We start from the raw sequence: 17966 nt of genomic DNA, 5'->3' as shown, positions 1-17966 counted from the left end.
ATACTGGAAGCTCCCACCCCCACCAGCCATCCTCCTCTGGGAGTTTCTGATGGGTGTTTAGCTCAGGGCTTCAAGATGGAGCTGTGCCCAGACCTAGCTGGCAGGTGCCAGCTCGGAGAGGCGTTGTGCCCTGGCTAGATGAGAGGTGGGCTCTGTGCGTGCCCCACAACGGCAGCCCAGTCTACATCCTGGCAAAAACAGGTCCCGGTGCTTGGGACCTGTTAAAGTCAGAATTTAGAGTGGGTCAATTTTAGAGGTCTCCCAGCAAAGTTCAGCCCTCCTACTTTCTTCACTCATCATTTTGAAATAACAGAAAAGGAACTTGACTTGGTCCAAGTCACATAACTGGTACGAGGCAGCTTGCCTTGGATCTTTCCCTTCACTGGAAAATAAAACCTGGCACATGCCCGTATACTGGGAGGTCGCTCATTCATTTAGGGCCTGTGGGAATGGATACAAAGTCAACAGGGCACAGTCTTGGATCAGTGGTTAGTGCAAGGATGTACTGTTTGCAGTGGGCCTTAGAAGTTGAGCCAAGTAGGTGGCTATTCCTTCCTGCCCATGCTGATCCCACCACCTGCACATCCCAGGCTGCCTTCATCATGGGGCATCACAGGAGGAATGGCCACGCTCTTGGGGTTGTGGAAAGGGTGGTCTGTTGGCAGTGGGAGGACTTGGCGCCCTGGAGGCAATTTACCCCCCAGCATTGCCAGGTAGATCCTAAGAACCCTTCGAGTAGAGATTAGGCAGGACTTTCTGAACCCAGAGGACATCCTGGGGCCTCAGCCAAGAAAACTGCCAAGGAGTTCCTGAAGCATAAGCCACTGGCCCACCGTGGCCTCCTTCCCCACAGAGAAACCCAGCATTGATACACACAGAAGAAACTGGAGGGGCTCGAAGGGGAATCCAGCCCCAGGTCTGGACCCTGATGGAGAAGCAGAGTTGGTGACCATGGTCCCATCCAGATTCCCCTGAAGCAGATGCTCCCTCTCCATAAGCCGCACCAAACTCGGATCTTCCACTGACTCCCAGCCAATTGAAAGACACGGAGGAGGGACCCCAGGTTTGTACCTTCCTGTCAGACTGTCTGCGAAGAGCTCAAAGAGAAGTCCGAGCCGACTGGAAGCCACATGGGGACCAAGGAGAAGGTGGGGAATGTCCTGCCTGCTCTGGCATCTCCACCAGCTCCTGGTGCTGCCGGTGGAGACGGGCAGAGACGCTCTTACAGCGGCAGTTATCCAACTTCGACCTGCCCATGTGTCCTTGTGAGTGTGAGGGCAGAGGGACGTCCTCTGTCGCTACAAGGGAGCCATGCGGCTCAGCCTGGAAGTCAGCTGTGTCTGCTGGGCCCGAGCAACGAGTTCATACTGTCAGCTCTACGGTCGTGTCGTCCTTTGGAAGAGCCCATTGCCGGCGCTCCCTGCTGTCCTCGTCTTATTCCAGACTGCTTTCCCAAGGATGCTTGTTTAAAATAATCTCTAAGCAGAGCTGGGGAAGGACAATGGGGCCCACCTTCACCCACCCCTGGTCGGGCTCTGAAGACAGGCCTTCTTTTAAGGGGCACGTGCTGGGGCATGCCTAGAAGTCAGCGGGGAGCGCCACAGCACAAGAAAAGCCCCCAGAGCCCGCTGAAGAGTGGCCTCTTCTCCAGGCTGGCCTTTCAGAGCGGGCCAGGGCCATCGTCCCCCTGCCTGGATCATAGAGACCGATGTCCTCACAGGACTTGGCTTCTGGCCTGAGGCCTTTCTCAGCAGGGTCTGAGGAACAAAAGATGCCTAATGTTGATGCCAAGCCTGCATTTTCCCTTTTTCTGCACTAAATTAAGCTGATGCCTGAGTGGGCTTGAGTCACACGGGCCAGGGCAGGCACCCCCCAAACTGCCACTGCACTACTGTTGTTTTGAAACAGCTTGTCTTCGATAAACCCAGCCAGACAGCGGATTAAAAACACTGCCGGCTCCAGCACGCTGGCTTGTGGCCCGAGCCCCGGGACACCTTGTCGCCCCAGTCTCTTGGGTCCCGGTGTTCTGGAATTCCTGATACACTGGATTTGCCTTACGGTGGAAGCAGGTCCTCCCTTTCCTTCACCTGCCCCCATACCGAGCCAAACTTTCCAAAAAATTAAACTTTGTTCTGGAAGTATTTTAGGATTAAGATGATAGTTTTCAAAGAACATCGAAAGTGACCTGCCAGATTCAATTAAAAAAAAGGCACTGACTTGAAAAGAGCTACTCGGAAAGGACACTGCTCGCAGGAGTGTGCGCACAGCCGTCGTGAGGTCAGCCTCTGCCCGGGGCCCCTGGCGCTCACAAAGATGACGTCCACCACCTAGAGCCAGGGGACGCCGACGTTCTGGCTTAGCAATCTCGGGGCGAGATGAGCCAGGGCACATTCTCTGACCTTTCAACTGGGAGACCACCAGGCCGGGTGGAAAGCTCTCTGGCCCAGCCCAGCTGGGGCCACTTAACCTAGAAACGGAATGCAGCTCGGGGTGGAGTCAGCTGGTGTCCCCTGTGTGGAGAGCCCGTGACCCCAGATACAGACTCTATCCTCGTGGGCTCCTATTTGTTCGCTGGCTCCCTAGTTACACAGAAAAGGGCCGTGGCCTCTGCAAAATAAAACCCAGATGGGATTTTGCAAAGAGCTGGGGCACATGGCCTCCTTGGAGCTGCGTCAATACACTTGCACTCCTGGCTCTGCTCTGCGTGCTCACACTGGACAAGGACTTGCAGCCCAGAAAAAGCGCCCTTAGTTGAGCAACTGAAGTTAAGACCCTTGGCTCCTTGGCTGATAGGCGTGATAGCAGGGTGTGCTGTCACTGTCCCTGGGGAACACATGGTGGGTCTGCATGGTCACACTCCAAAGGCCGCTGTGAGACACCAGTGTGTTTCAGGAGCACCCAGGGATTCGGGCCTGCTGGGCCATGTGGGGAGAGATGGTGAGTGGGAGCCCGTGGAGGCGGCCAGTTGGCTCCACAAGGCCGGTCTAAGCCACGGTGTCCCTTCCCAGGAGCCATAGCCCCGAAGTGCATTCCTCTCCTCCCCCAAACTCAAAGCAGAGTAGACGCAGGCTGGAGGCGGCTGTGGTTTGCAGCTATGTACAACTGGGAACTCGCCATACTTGCTTGAAGACATTTACGTGCCTTTGAAGAAATGTTTTTCAGTTTTGAGTCTCTGCTGAACATTAGCCAGGGGTGGGGGAAGAACATGGGGTGAGAGGAGAGGTACCAGAGAAAAACTGTGTCTCATGTTTTCCCACGCCGTATTCCTGCGGGGGGAGGGGGCACTAGAATTTTACTGCCTCTTGCCCAGCACTTTTGCAGGATGACCCCAACCACTGACAAGATTTCTGGAAATCTCCGAAGGCGTCTCTCATGTGCTCATTAATAAAGCTGGTCAGATGCATGGGATGCCTGCAATCAATTTTCCTGTTCCTGCCCCCACCGCCCCTGCCTCTGGTTCTGCGAAGTCGTGTGGCATTGTCCCACCGCGGCCCCCTGGCAGGCTGCCCTTGCTGAGACCACCGTTGGCTCCACCAGGCACCTGGGAGAGGTCTCAGCCATGCCACCGTGGGTATTGTGCCTCTGCCCCTCGCCAGGCACGACCCAAAGCCCTGGGCCAAGTGGCCGACGCTGATAGTGGGGGGAGGTGAATTTGGAGGGTGGTCCTGGAGCAGTGTGGCTTCCTTTATGCTGGCTTCCCGCACTAGGATTCGAATTTGAACTCTGCAGGGCTAGGCCAACAAGCAAATAGTAAAAGAAACACAACCAAAAAACCCCTTTGAATTCCCAATCCCTTTCCCCTGAGCCAGACCTAGCCTTCTGCCACTTCTCTGAGGATTTCTCTAAGAGGGTCCCAGGTCCTGTATGGAAAGAGGCTGTCTAGACCAGGGGATGATGGGGATACTCTACTTTGGCCTCAGCTGGGACCTCTGTTCCACCAGACAGCCATCAAACATCACCCAAATCCCATCTCAACACCTCGTTTTTGTGGTTTTATTGTTGTTGTTTTAAAGATTTTATTTATTTATTTGAGAGAGTAAGCGAGCGAGAGAGAGAGCACAAGCAGGAGGAGAGAGAGAAGCAGGCTCCCCGCTGAGCAGGGAGCCCCACCTGGGGCTCAATCCCGGGACCCTGGGATCATGACCTGAGATGAAGGCAGACGCTTTACCGACTGAGCCTCCCAGGTGCCCCTCAAGGCCCTGTTTCTGAAGACTGAAAGGTATACTTCGATCTCCCAGGGACACCAGCTAACCGCCTTACATCGACGCTGTCTGCCCAGCATGCTTTTGGGGCCAGAGCTGCCAGGTCGGAGAAGGGGCCTTCTGCTGTTAGCGGGCTGTGTTGGAAGCAGGAGTCTCTAGACTGTCGGACATCATCATCTTCCACTCCCCAAGACAGGCTTCTGCACAGGACACGATGCCTGCCTGTCCTTCTACACTCTTGTAATCCAAAGAGCAGTTAACAGAAGCTAGGCCCGGGCCTTTCATCACACACACAAACATTAAAAAATCTGGGCCCTGTGCTCCTAGTTGAAATACTATCTATGGCCTCGTTCCACCAGAAGCGTTTTACCCCTATCCCCAAGGCTGATAGCTCTTACCAAAATCTGTTTTGGATTTGAGCGTCTGCTCTCCCGCAAGACTCATTCATTCGACCAGCACCTACCAAGTGCCTACTGTATGAGATGCAGAGAGTGTGGGAGCACAAAGACAGCTCCACCCAGCCCGGGGAAGGAGGGAGGTGAGGCTTGGGGAAAGACTTCCGGAGGAAGTAGCGAGCGTGCTGATCTTAAAGCACCAAGTAAGACCTAGGCAGGCAAAGAAGGGAGGGGGAGAAGGCGGAGGAGCAACAGGGAAAGGCTGGGAGCTCTGATGGTCTTTGCTTATCACTGAGTAGTGGACCGTCAAGCATCCTCTTTACCAAATGTCAACCTTGGGAGCTTTTTGTGGCCCCACCAGGAAGGCCTCAGACTGCCTCAACTGTAGGGATAAAGGGCATTGTTGGAATCCAATCGTGTCTCCTTGGGTTTGCCTAACAGTCTCGGACTAGATCTTGAGACCTCGTGGCAGAGCTTTGGCGGTCACCTCTTTCTCCTCTGGCTTAGCTTCACTGGGTAGAGGGCACTGCAGACATGGCCAAGGCTCCAAGTTCAATCCCTCTGGAGTCAGTTAGTTCCACTGCTGGCCACGCATCTTGCAAAGGCGTTGCCCTGGTGACCAAGGGAAGCAAGAGTTAGGGTGGCTGGCTTAGTTCAGCCATGCTCTTGGCTGGAAATGCCATGTCAAGTACATGGTGACAAGCTCCTAGTTCTCCTCTTCACTTGTGCTGGGGATTGTTTCGTGACTCTGTACCCTGGCAGACAAGAGGTTAATGTTCTTTGAATTTTTTTTAACTTGACTCAATTGAGCTCATGTGCCCCCATTTTCTCTCTATGGAAAACTATCTTGTAACTCAATTTAGTTTCCTCTCTTCTGGAAATGACTAGAGGCTTTGGGTAATTACCAGTCTTGCCCTTCTCTTTTGCCTGCGTGGCATCTGGGGATCACGGCAGCAGGGGTGGGGTGGCTGGGGTGAGGGCCTGGTCGATGGTCATCTTCCTACCCCTCTGGCCTCCACTGAGGTAAAGCTTGTTTTGCTTGGCCAGGGAAGGCTACCCTCTGCTTTTCATACCCAGTGGCCTCCCTTTCTGAATCACAGTTGTCCCAGCGGAAGGGTCTTCCAATGAGCTGGCCCTTTCATTACTTCTGGGAACTCAGGTTGCTTGGGAGCCATCACCTGCCCATGATGGGGTGTGAGGGACCCTGTGGGGTGCACCCTCCCGTAGGTCTGTCTGTCCGGACAACACCCTCAGACACTGTCTCTTCTCCCTCGGGCGCCTTGTTTCTGCCTCCTCTAGGCTTCCCTATGGGGCCTGCTGTCTCCTAGGTTGATCACTGGAGGCAGGCAATGGCTTCTAGGTTAGGATTTCCCTCAAACTTAGGGGGGTACCTCTTATACCCCAGAGAGCTTAGCCCAGGGTGGTGGGGTTCTGGATTTCTTCTCAGTGGCCTTCAGCCTCTAAGCCAAGTCATAGTCCCTCTAGTTTTTCTTTTCCTACATGACAGTCAAAACCCTCTTTCTTTTAAAATGGAAAAAAAATATTTATGTCAAAATGCAGTGTCCCTGGGATGATGGTGTGGCTTGTATGCAAAGTCCTCCAGAATTTTGGCTCTTAAAATGTAAAGGTAGGGGCACCTGGCTGGTTCAGTCAGGAGAGCATCTCGGGGTTGTGAGTTCAAGCCACACGTTGGGTGCAGAGATTACTTAAAAAAATTTAAAGGTACACTTTTAGAATAAGACACAATGCTATCCCAACAGTCTTGCACGGACAGCCATGGCTTTCAAGACCTCTCAAGACTTTCCTCTCTGCTACAGAATCACAAAAGTCTATATAATTCCAAAGCTAAGAATTTAAGCTATTACATCTTTATACATTTCCACCTGAGGCCAAGGCATGGAGGACGCCCCGCCTGCTCCTGGAATGCTGGGGAGAGGGAAGAGATAAAGAGGAATAGGAAAGAGGCCCAATTTAATATCAAACTGTTACCTCTCTCATATACAAAGGGTAACCATTGCCTTCACGACGGAACCAACAAAGCACGTCCTCCAGGAACCCTGACCACAAGGGAAGCCGCAGGGCTTTTGCTTAATAAGGAAGCTTTCTTGCTGCAAGGTACAGGCCCGGTTGGGTCACATTTGGTTTTATGCAACGAAACCCGAAGGGGAACTTCTGCTCGCTGGGTTTCTACAAGCAGAGCTGCAACCATATCCTGTAGCTCAAGAAGCAGGGGAAAACATCTAGGGCTCGCAATGTGGAGAGGGGGGCACGCATGCAGTCGACAAGAGGCACAGCAAAACCATCTCTGCGGACAGCAGTTCGGCAGGGGCTAGCAACACTCCGTGTCCTCTAAACAGGAACAGAACAGCGCCAGAAGAGCATCCTGCAAAAAGGTGAGAACAAGTAAGCAAAGATATTTACACACACGGAGTTTCACTGATGAGGTGTTCTAACAGCCAAAAATAAACACATAGACACATAAATAAACCACCTATTTGTATGTGGATAGGGGACTGGCTAAGGAAACAATGATGTATCTGAGCTGGACCATAAAACCACCTGTGGCCATTGAAACAATGAATCGATCTCTAGATACTGAAGAACGAGATGTCCGAGCTCTGTCGTTAGGCTGCAAATATGCGAATAATATGCTTACTATTGCCTTTTTTCCTTTGCGAAAGCCCCTCCCCCCACAGTACGGACACAAATCTAGAAGGGGAACAGGACTTTGGGTATCTTGCCATGTTGTTTTAACTTATTAACAAGAATACTGATATTATACTTAAAAACTATATATTTTATTTTTAAATCATCTCTACACCCAACGTGGGGCTCAAACTCACAACCCAGAGATGGAGAGTCACCTGTTCTACCAACTGAGCCAGCCAGGTGCCCCTGACATTATACTTCAAAAATGAGTATTACGGGGCACCTGAGTGGCTCAGTTGGTGGGGCGTCCAACTCCCGGTTTCGGCTGAGGTCATGATCTAGTCCCATGTCAGGCTCCACACTTGGTGCAGAGTCCACTTGGGACTCTCTCTCCCTCTCTCTCTGCCCCTCCCCCTGCTCTAAGTAAACAAAATATTAAAAAAAAAAAAAGAATGCGTATTACTGTTGCAATATTTTATAAGGTAAAGACAATTGAAACATCAGCACAGGAAACACTCAGACCCCTCAGTGTTGCCAGTTACAAGAGAGAGGAGGCTCACTGCAGTGAGCTTTATACCAGTTCCATCTGAGAGACCCTCAGAGCAAGAGGAACTCACTGGGCCCGGCAAGGAGCCCATGGAGAGGGGCTCTCACATGCTGGGAATCCCCACCTCCCAGGCCTTACTGGGGCTGACCGTCTCTATTTGTTGGGGCAAGTTAGATTTTCTCTTGATTAATAATTAAGAAAAAAAATTTTTTTAAGTTTTATTTATTTATTTGACAGAGAGAGAGTACAAGCAGGGGGAGCAGGCAGAAGGAGAGGGAGAAACAGGCTCAGCAGGGAGCCCAATGTGGGGCTCGATCCCAGAACCCTGGGATCATGACCTGAGCCGAAGGCGGACGCTTAACCGATTGAGCCACCCAGGTGTCCAAGAAAATGTTTTATGATCAGCTAACCATAGAGGTTGACAAGGAGAGTTGTCAAGGGTGACTGACTAAGGCTTTGAGATGGAGGACCCAGGGAAGGAAGGTGGGGCCATAGAGAAACAGGGAATTCCAGGAAGGGGGCGAGGTTACCTGGAGGTGTTACCCATGAGCTAAGGATGGGACACGCAGGTAGGCTGGAGTCAGCTGAGGGGGAAGGACACAAACTAAAAATCTGAGAAACTTCAGAAGGCACAGCTGGTATTTACACCTGTGATACATACGTTCTCTGAAGGAGTGTGGAGTGAAAACCTCCGGGCTTGACGACAGTCAAGGGTCAGGACAAGAAGTCAGGGAAGGAGACCAAGAAGTATGGCAGCCGGAAAGCAAGGCATCAAAGGAGTTTAGGGAGACTTCCCAGGGAGAGGGAAGGACTCATCAAATAAATGGACAGTGCACAGAGCATGAAGGTTTAGCAAGAAGATCACCAGTGACCTTCAAGAGAACCTCCTGGAAAGTAGCTGACTGGATGCTGAATACGAGGAAATGCATGCAGGGGACGGAGGCAGTGGCTGTACCTCTCGTTTGGAATGGTAACTAAAACAACAGAAGTAGCATGGGGGCTGGGAGGGTGGCGGGAACATAATGGGGATAAGCAAGTGATTGAAGCTCTCAGGGCCTCCGTTTCCCATTTGCAAAATGAAGGAATTTGACCAACGCTCTAAAAACAACTAAACTAACATACTACCTAACGCTGAGGCTCCAGTTCAGAGCTTCCCAACTACAGACCTGGGAATAGCTGACACACAGCAAAGGCTCACACGGATCCTCCAGCTTGGGGCGGTGTGGGGGGGCACCCTGAAGCAGCCGCGGTCCCCACACCCACCGTCTCTGGCCCTAGCACCCTCTTCAGTTGAGTTGTCCCAGTGGGAGGGAACGGGAGCACGCATACTCTCCTTCCTGTGTTTCGAGTCCGGGGACCTTGGGGAAGCACGGATTACACCGACCTGGACCTCAGGCGTCACACGTGAGGCTCATGGGGGTTTGGAAGAAGGATGGGCTTCCCTTCAGATGGTGCCCGAGCCTCCCCTGCCCATTCCAGTGGCGCTGTTTTGTTCTTAGAACACGGCTGCCTCGCGCCAGGGGTTCCCTGCTTTCCGAAGGCCTTGCTAAAGGTAGCAGGGCTAAGCCCAGGAGGGGGCCTCTCGGGTTACTCACACAGGATTTGGGTGACAGCCGGGCCGTGCTGTTGAACAGGGAGTGAACTTCAACCGAAGTGGTGCTGTTTCCTGTACAAGGGTAACACCGCTCCCCGCCCCTCCCCCACTCCACCCCAAGGTCAGAGAAGCCACGTGCAGCAGCTACTGACGAGGCGAGCAGCTTCCGGACTGACTTCTGGGGAAATCTGCAGTTCTTCTGACGTGTTCTGGGGGCAAAGGAACTCCAGGAAGGTTCGAGTCCCTATTTAAAACCAGTTCTAATGACTGAACACTCAACACGGCAGTAACGCAGCACGCATCCTCAGATGTGTTCCAGGCGCAAATGTGTGCTATGCAGACCCTCCGTGTGTGCGCGGGGGGCTGTCGGCTGCTCCCGTGCACACAGACCTCGGGGTCAACAGTCCCTGTCACGTCTGTGTAACGGAAGAACATCTGGGATTGGAAGGAAGGCTGTCAAAACAAAACTGATGTTAGTCGCAAATTCTAAGCGGGATGAAGTCAAGATTTCTGTGTTCTGTGCAACCAAAGCCAAACACAGAAACACACCGGGCGCTGGGCTTGAAGTACACAAACTGTCGTTCACAACCTTAGGTGTAAAATGCTTTCTGTCCGGGCGCCTGCGTGGCTCAGTCGGTTAAGCGTCTGCCTTCAGCTCAGGTCATGATCTCGGGGTCCTGGCATCGAGTCTCGCATGGGGCTCCCTGTGCAGCGGGGAGTCTGCTTCTCCCTCTGCCCCTCCCCCTGCTTGTGTGCTCGCGCGGACAAATAAATAAAATCTTTAAAAATAAATAAAAAAGTACCATTTAACAAATAAAATGCTTTCTAGTTAATGAAATAGTTCCAATGTTCTCACTGATTTGCTTCGAATTGAACACAGAAAATACATTAATAAAATGCTTCTGTTTCGTCGAGAGAGTCCCGTGTAAAATCGTGTCTCGTACGTTTGAAAACCACAGGTGTAGCCCGCAGAGCCTCGGCGGACGAGCCAAGCCGTCGCACCACCAGCTGCGGCCACACCGCGTCGGCCGCCCGGGCCCCGCACCCGTCAAATGCAGCGCATCACGGCCCCGCAACGGGGTGTTGATGCCGTGAGCTAGCACCGTATTCGGGCGCAGCACAGCCGCCGGGACCGGGCCGCCCAGATGCGGACGGCCCGGGAAGAGCGCGGCCGTCGCCGTCTCCACACTCGCCGCCTTTCAGAGCCGGGCCAGGCACGCGGCACCGGGGGGGGGGGGGGGTGCCTCCGCGTGGACTCATGTTTTCTTTCTACGGTATTTGTTATCTCCCACCTGCCCGCTACCCAGGCTCTTCAGGGGCTGCGCCAGGCGGCCCAACCACAGGGCTTGCGCTTGTGAGCCCGGCGGAATGCAGGCTCTCCAGCAGCCGGTCCACCGCCTTCCTTTTCCGTCCGCACAGAGCAAACACACCGGGAAGATAGAGGGTCGCTCCCCCATTTCGCCTGGTACCCCTGAAAGTCGCCGCTCGCTTTGCAAATACTTGTCTTGGCCTCAGAAGTAAAGGGAAGTTTTTGGAGGAGCTGTTCTTAATTTCGTACTTTTGAAAAATTACCCCAAACAGGAGGAGCACGGCAATTTTGTACCGATTCCATTTGATTACTAAGCAGAGGCTACCAGAGCCCTCAGATGACGGGATAAACATTCCCAGGGGACAAAGCACCGAGCCCTGTTTAACTTTAATATCGCGCTGTCACTTAGCACTCTGCGTATCAATATCCCCGAAGGGGACTGGAGACCCAGACTACGGGGACTGAGCCAGCCTGGAAGAGGTCTAAACTTCTCTGAAAGGCAACTGGAAAGTAAACCAAATAGCTGGTGAACCTCCGCCTGTCCCAAGATATTCTCGTGTAGTTTTTTGGTCATTGTAGGGAAGGCGGGGGAGCGGGGGAAAGAGGGCAGGCAAGAGTTTTGTCCCCGCCTGCCATGAACAGCCAGCTGAAGTCCGGTCTGTGGACACCAGACACCATATCTAAAGAATTCGTTTGGAAGGCAGCCTTTGGCAACCCTTCTAATTTGCATTCAGAGGAAACGTGCCACATTTTCCACAACAGTTGGCCCAGCCAACAGGAGGGAGGGAGGAAGCTCTCTTCTCCGTGCCTGCAGGTTTGTCCCTAAATGTTATGAACACAGCAGCTGCTAGGGCAAAGGGAATACAGGGTTCGGAGAGTCCTCAAGCTCTTGAGTAAGTTGGCTATCATAACCATGACCTAAAAAGGCAAAGACTAGCTATTCCGATGCAGCCAGCACACAGCAGCACGGTTATGCTGTCCACTGGCCATGTTGTTCCAGCGAGTCTGGGGACAGAACAAGCCCTGTGGCCACCCACCATCCAGCCAGTCCGGCTGCGGGTGGCTCAGGCCTGGCGAGTGCTAATGAACGCTCCCTCCTTCACACTGCCTCCCGCTCACAGAGCATGTGCCCGCCACCTCGTCCTAGGTGACCTCCACAGCCCGATTCACTATAATCCCCTTCTACAGACCCTGGAAACTACTGTTCAGAGGACCAAAGACTCATCCGATGTCAAAGAGCCAGAACCAGACCTGGAGACCAGGTCTTCCGTGGAAGTTTCCAATCTTGAGCTGCTTGTGTTTCAAATGGACACCTTCTTCCCATCCTGCTGCTCTCTGGTGCCTCCCATGCCTGATTACATCGGTGAGAAGAGAACCGGGCAGGTGAACCGTCCTGCACTGCCCTTCTAGAGGGTTATAAGGAAAGGTTTCTTATTTCATCAGATTGATCCCTGGGTACCCTGCTATAGTGGGGAGCTGGTGAAAATAAAGAATGGAAACTAGGTAATGACCTCCAAGTCAACCGAATGGAAGTGCTGCAACAGATTTTCCACTGCTGAAAGAAACATCAGATTTCCCAAAGAGTTCACTGCAAAATGCCCACCCAGTTCTTAAGGAAACAGGATTAACTTACTGTGTACAGGAGAGAAATCATTTGTAGTCACATGGAAAAGCAGGCTGTGACTAGAACAGCAAGGTGGAGAAGGGAAAGTCAACAGAATAGAAATTCAGGGCACAGGAAGGGTTCCGAATTGGGAGCAGCACACTTTGTACATATTTATAGAGGGTGTCCAGTGCAGCCGGACGTGCCAGGACCCTACTGATGAGCGGTGCTGTCTTCAGGCATTGCTCCCTTTAGCTGTCAGGGAAGGGGCCTGTCTTCGGCAGGGGGCAGGGAGCAGGGGAAACGCTGCGGGGGGCCCACGGCTCAGGGCTTCCTGATTCTTTCCTATCGTCCGTTCTGCTCTCTGTCAACAGTGAGGAAATACACCCTAGCAAATGACATCCAGTAATGCTTTAATTAACTGTAGTATCACTTCCAGATGGGGGAAATGAAAGGTATTTACACAAAAAGCAGTCCCTTTATTTTAAGGAAATTGATATCTCCCAAAGGTATAGAACTTTGAGGGTCTGAGAAGCTATCTGATAAATACTAGAAGGAAACTGGAAATTTGGATTTGCTATCTACAATGCAACAAGGACTCCTTCAGCACTCCAGCTTTTCATGTGGGCATGTTTGCAAGGCTATTGTTTAAGTGGCCCAATGCAGTTCTAATGATTTTATTTGTAGAAATCTGACTTGGAGTAGACAGAAGTGTGAAACACTTGCTTTCACCGTCAGCAAGCTAGTTATTCTGGAGATTTCTCTTCCTAGGGAGAGGAATTACATTTCCAGCTGTGACCTTTTGGCATCTTCCCTAGCATTCTGCAAACAGGGAACTAGGTTTCCTTGTCCAACAGCAATCCAGGCCGGTGTAATGGCCCCCACATCAGGCAGCAGCCACAGACCTGCCTGCTCGCCCTGGCTGCCCCTTAACTGTCATCCTTTGGCGGTCTGCTCTCAATCCCGTTTGATCTGCACCGAAGAACCATCCTAGTCATGAGAGAGCAGGCACTTGGGGGGGGGGGAGGGGCAGGCAAAGTCCTAGGTACTAACACTTTGTTCTTTAAGGGGGGGGGGGGCAGTGGCGACAGCTTCAATTCCAGAACTGAACTTGGAGGTCAAAACACTGTCCATTGTGGTTCCTGTCTCACTGTTATGATCCAAACGGAACTTTCTCCAGCCTGGGCGCCTTGAAGCCAGCTATCACGAAGTCTGTCCATAGTAAGAACAGCAGATCTTTATCAATTATAAATTATCAATATTTATTTTAACCACATAAAGTGGCTTCAAAGTTTTTTTTTAAGCATTAGAGAAAGCGGGGTGGGGGAGGAATGGGTACAATGTCTAATTCAGCTGAATAACAGAGTTGTTAGTTACTGTTTTACATACCAATGAGTCCTCCTTCGTGTTACTTGGAAGTGACAGTAATAGAACAAATATCTGTTTGGGGCTTAGTCGACAAACTTTAAGAATTCTAGTCTGTATGGGGACAGCACAATTCTGGCAGGATCCCTATCATCAACACAAGCTTAAAGTTAAAGCTGCTGGATATTAGCAAAGAATTTTTACCATGCTGGTGCCAGCTCAACTGTATTGTAATTACACTCGCTTAGAGAGCCAGGAAAAATATACATTTATGAAAATGTAATATAGAACCCTGTGATAAAGCAAATTTCTCTCTATTGCAGTGGGGGTAAACATTACTTCTATGCCCAGGCCCCACTCGATATACTGATTCAGAATCTCCAGGCAACTGTATGTGTAAAAAGGGCCCCAGGTGATTCTGACACATACCCCCGGTTGAGGAACATGCCGTCTTTAGATGCATACACAGCATTCAGACCCCATCAATGAGACATTTAACATAACTCCTACTGACATCTGTTGGCTCCTCGGAGATTCCTGACAATGTAACAAATCAAGAAACCAACTTCCCTGGCCGCGACCACCAACTGGGGGAAAACAGCGGCTTGACATCTCAATGCGTTACGGAGATGTCCAGGAAACGAGTCCTCAGGAATGAACCAAAAAGAGAAGTGTGCATTTATAAACACCGAGAGTGACAAGAACCAGGTGGAGTCTGCCAGCTTCCCCCATGCCCCAGGTTGACGACAGATGGCCCAAGTAGCTGTGCTGTTTGCAGATGGGCCCATCAGCCCCTCTTTCGAGAGCAGGAAGAGAAGTTTAACCTCCATCGGTGCGGGCGGTAGGAGGTCACCGTAGCTGCACGACGGCTGTCCGGGCAAAGTGAGGTCTTGCCCCTGCGCCGCCCCGTGCTTGCCCAATCCCCTCTGCGCTCTACCCACCCTTTCCTTATTTAGCAAGCTTTTCCTGAGAGCTCAGCCGAGGGCCGCGCTTTCTTCTCAGTACTCCGCATGTAAGAGTCACACAGACCAGCAAGAGGAGTCTGGAAGCTGAGGAAGAAACGAGGCTGAGGATCCAAGCGGGGGCCGATGGCCCGAGTCTGGGAGGAGGTTAATAAACAGGGAAGGGGACTGGAGAACATGAAGGGGGAAAATAATCAGTTCCTGGTCTCATTTTCAGCCTTAAAGTGTCCTCCTGTGTGGCTATCACAAGTTTTATGGATTTTCAGGAAACTTCCTCTACCCTGAAAACTCATTGTTGAGTGCTGTTTGATATCCCGATTTTCCCCCGAGGCCTGCTGCGTGCATTCTCTGTAAAGACTCCTCCTTCCTCCTTAGCTCTCTCCCCACCTGGCCGGCGACTGGTTCAGAATTCCCGGAGAACGCCCACACTAACAGCGGCCGCCCTGAGGCTGTGGTCACGGTGAGCTGGGGCTCGGTTCCCCTTGAACCTGGCAAATCAGGGCAGTTACCGGGTATGCTGCCCGTTCTCACGCTGCAGGACGACGCGAGGACCGAAGCAGTGCTAGGAGGCAGTTCTCTTCCGCAAAGCTGTGCGGGCTGTGCGCCAGTGGACAGGCCGGGCAGGCCGGGGGTCGGGGGCTGGGGTGTGTTCTGGGCTGGGCCAGGTTCTGAGCAGGTGTTTAAGGTCAACATTCTGTTCCTAAGGTACCTGTGGACCTGGGTTCTTTCCTGCTCGTGAAAAAGTCGTATGTCATTCTGGCACTTCACATCACCCTTGTTGTTTCAGATCACTCTGGAAAGTGAATTTGGGTTTGAAAATAAATGGGCAGGAAGTGGATTAGGGAGCCCAGGCCTCCTGCTCTGTCCCACAGCTTTATCTGAGGAGAAAGCCCAGGACAATTTTTCTAGGAAAACGTCCTAGTATCTCTTCGCAGAAGGCAATCCCTCCCCTAGAAGGCAGGAGCAGGGTGGGAATAAAAAAATGGAGAAAATAATCTGCTTACATTATGCAATGAGCGTGCTAAGCAGCACCTCCTCTCCAAGGCAGATATGGATCTACCCCCACCCCCAAGCAAGGAGCCCCATGGCACAGAGGACACCTGCTCCCAAGGCCTGGCACATGCGATCTTCCCGGGTGACAGACACGGTGGGAATTTCTCCTTAAACGTATATAGACAGGGGACTGCAGGTTATGGAGAAATGGGAAGAACACACTGGCCCAGTCATGAAAATATGTACCAGGAAATGGATCTACAAGGAAGAATGCTCCCGCCTCCACTGCCCTCATAAGGCAAGGCTAATGTCCTCCACCTGGAACCTGCCACTTCATGAAGTCGGGCCCCAGAGCCAAACCGACAGAGCAGGGAGGACAAATCTCAGGGCCTGGCTGCAGAGGTAACCTCAAACAGCAGCAGATGGAGGAAAGGGTGGAATCCAGGGTTTCTCACCCAAGTTGCCTGGACAGGCATGGGAGACGGGGCCACATGCCGGACGATGTGGCTGCAGAGGTGAGGCTGCAAGGCCAGGGACAACTGGATGGGTTGAAAGCAGCCTAGGAACACAAGTGAACTGCGGGGCCCTTCTGCCCACTACTGCCTCTGCTGCAGGAACCGGGACCGACCAGGAGCCTCTTCATCACCCTGCCCTTGCTTGGCTTCTTGATCAGGGTGCCAAGTAAGACAGGTCCTGGGGAGGACTCATTAACAACCCAAGTGTCCCAGGAAGTTTCAAGACTGATCTGAGAGTCAGGGGGAGCACAGGAAAGGTGGGGACGAGGGCTTCCAGGCAGTGGGGTGCTGAAGGCCACGGGCCAGGGGAAAAGAGTGCCCTTTGTGTGCTCCTACAGTCTCTTTTTAATCAGTTTCTCTAGTTTGCGGATGCGAGAGGACTCCTGCTCTGGTGTGGGAGCCAGCAGGGAGAGGGAGCTGGAGCCTTCTGGCCCTGAAGGCGGGGTGGGGAGCCTCTGGCGCAAGAGTTCCAGCATGCTGCTCTGCTCGCTTCTCTTCAGCCCCTGAGGTTGAAAGACAAAGGAGGATAATCATGAAATCTGGCCCCAGAAAGGCCTGAGGGGAAAGTGCAATATCTGGTTGTGCAAAAGGCGTAATTACTCCAGGCTGAGGATGAACACTTTCTCCAGTGGAGTTACCAGCCCTGAGTAGTACCCAGCAGAACAGGAGAGGAAGGAAAAACAGATGAAAGGAAAGGAGAGAAAGGAGGGGTCAAGAGAGAAGGGACAGGGTGGGGAAGGGTACTACTCTCCATTGCACTCCTTCTGCGCCCAGCGTCCACTGAGCAGTGGTTCTCGAAGGCGCAAGGAGGTACCAGCAGAATGAGGAAGTTATTTTGCCTGGGATCCTTCTTCTCAGAAGACTTCTTAGAATCTGGTTTGCAGCATGGGGTAGGCACATGCACTTTGAGAAAGCTCCCCAGGAGCCCGTATCCCAAACCCCCGCCCCAGTTAAGAACGACTGAGTGTGACAAGGATGTGCACGTGTGGACAAAAGAAGGCACTGAACTAACCTTCATGTCCAGTATCTTCTGGAAGGTTTCTGTGTTGCAGTCCGTAAGGAGTTTGATATAGTTGTCAACAAACACCACCAACGGTTCGTGAGGGGCCATCACTACCTACCAGGGGAGAGAGACAGGAGTAGGCCTGCAGGAAAAGTTGTGACTGGAAAGCAGGGGATCTTTTATCCCTACTTGCCAGCTGACCACACAATGGATTCTGCAAGATTTCCTTAAGCGACGTAGCCCTAAACTCAGAAATGTCCTGATGGCTTATTTCATCTCAAAATTCAATGAGCAAAGTTTCTTAAACTTGCCAAGTCATAAATACCACCTGGACTGCTTTTTAAGTAACAGATTTCTATGTCCCCCTCCTGAAGATTTTAACTCAGAAGGCCCGGGGTGGGTCCCAGGGGATTTTTAAACATCAGGACCATTTGTGAAACACCACGTTGGAGAGTCTCCTGTTTTGACACAGGGGTTTATGATATCTGCTCCTTTTGTCCCGAGGCACCTTTATCCCTGAGGGATGGGTTGCAAAAGCCATAGATCTAAGTGGATTTTCTCAAGGACAAAAATCCCAAAGCTGCCTCACTCTTCAAGACTTAAAATCTGAACTTGATGTTATTAACTACAAACTGTCGATTAATACACAAACAGAGGGAACTAATAGCATCGTGGTCCTCAAATTCATTCCTATTTGGTTCTGGAATGCGCGGTCTGATTTTTTCCTGCAGCAGACTGGTTTTGTCTTGAAATCCTGAGAATGGACCACAGAGGGGCAAGCAGTAGTTCCCTCAGAGACTGCCTGCGGATAGCTCCCGAACTGCACGCT

At 52.0% G+C, this 17966-nt stretch overlaps 1 protein-coding gene and 1 long non-coding RNA gene across 4 annotated transcripts in view; both read right to left on the bottom strand.

Moving 5' to 3' along the window:
• Window positions 1–3924: 3924 nt before the first annotated feature.
• LOC123777160 (uncharacterized) lies at window positions 3925–9491 on the bottom strand. Its single transcript, XR_006775587.2, has 3 exons — window positions 9389–9491; window positions 6587–6980; window positions 3925–5209 (listed from the first exon to the last, which is right to left on the bottom strand). It is a non-coding gene; the product is annotated as an uncharacterized LOC123777160 (long non-coding RNA).
• A 4045-nt stretch (window positions 9492–13536) lies between these two features.
• Window positions 13537–17966, bottom strand: part of VPS53 (VPS53 subunit of GARP complex) — a 136304-nt gene continuing 131874 nt past the window's right edge. For all 3 annotated transcript variants that reach the window (XM_045773639.2, XM_087854667.1, XM_045773641.2), the window contains 2 exons: window positions 17147–17251; window positions 13537–16637 (listed from right to left, as the gene is read on the bottom strand). In XM_045773639.2, coding sequence (XP_045629595.1) covers window positions 16467–16637; window positions 17147–17251 — 276 coding nt within the window. In that variant the 3' untranslated portion in view covers window positions 13537–16466. The remainder of the gene's footprint in view (window positions 16638–17146; window positions 17252–17966) is intronic.

Source organism: Ursus americanus, chromosome 23 (genome assembly GCF_024610735.1).
Source record: "Ursus americanus isolate L20-20 chromosome 23, mUrsAme1.1.p, whole genome shotgun sequence".
Lineage (NCBI taxonomy): Eukaryota > Metazoa > Chordata > Mammalia > Carnivora > Ursidae > Ursus > Ursus americanus.
This window is presented reverse-complemented; position numbering and strand designations above follow the sequence as displayed.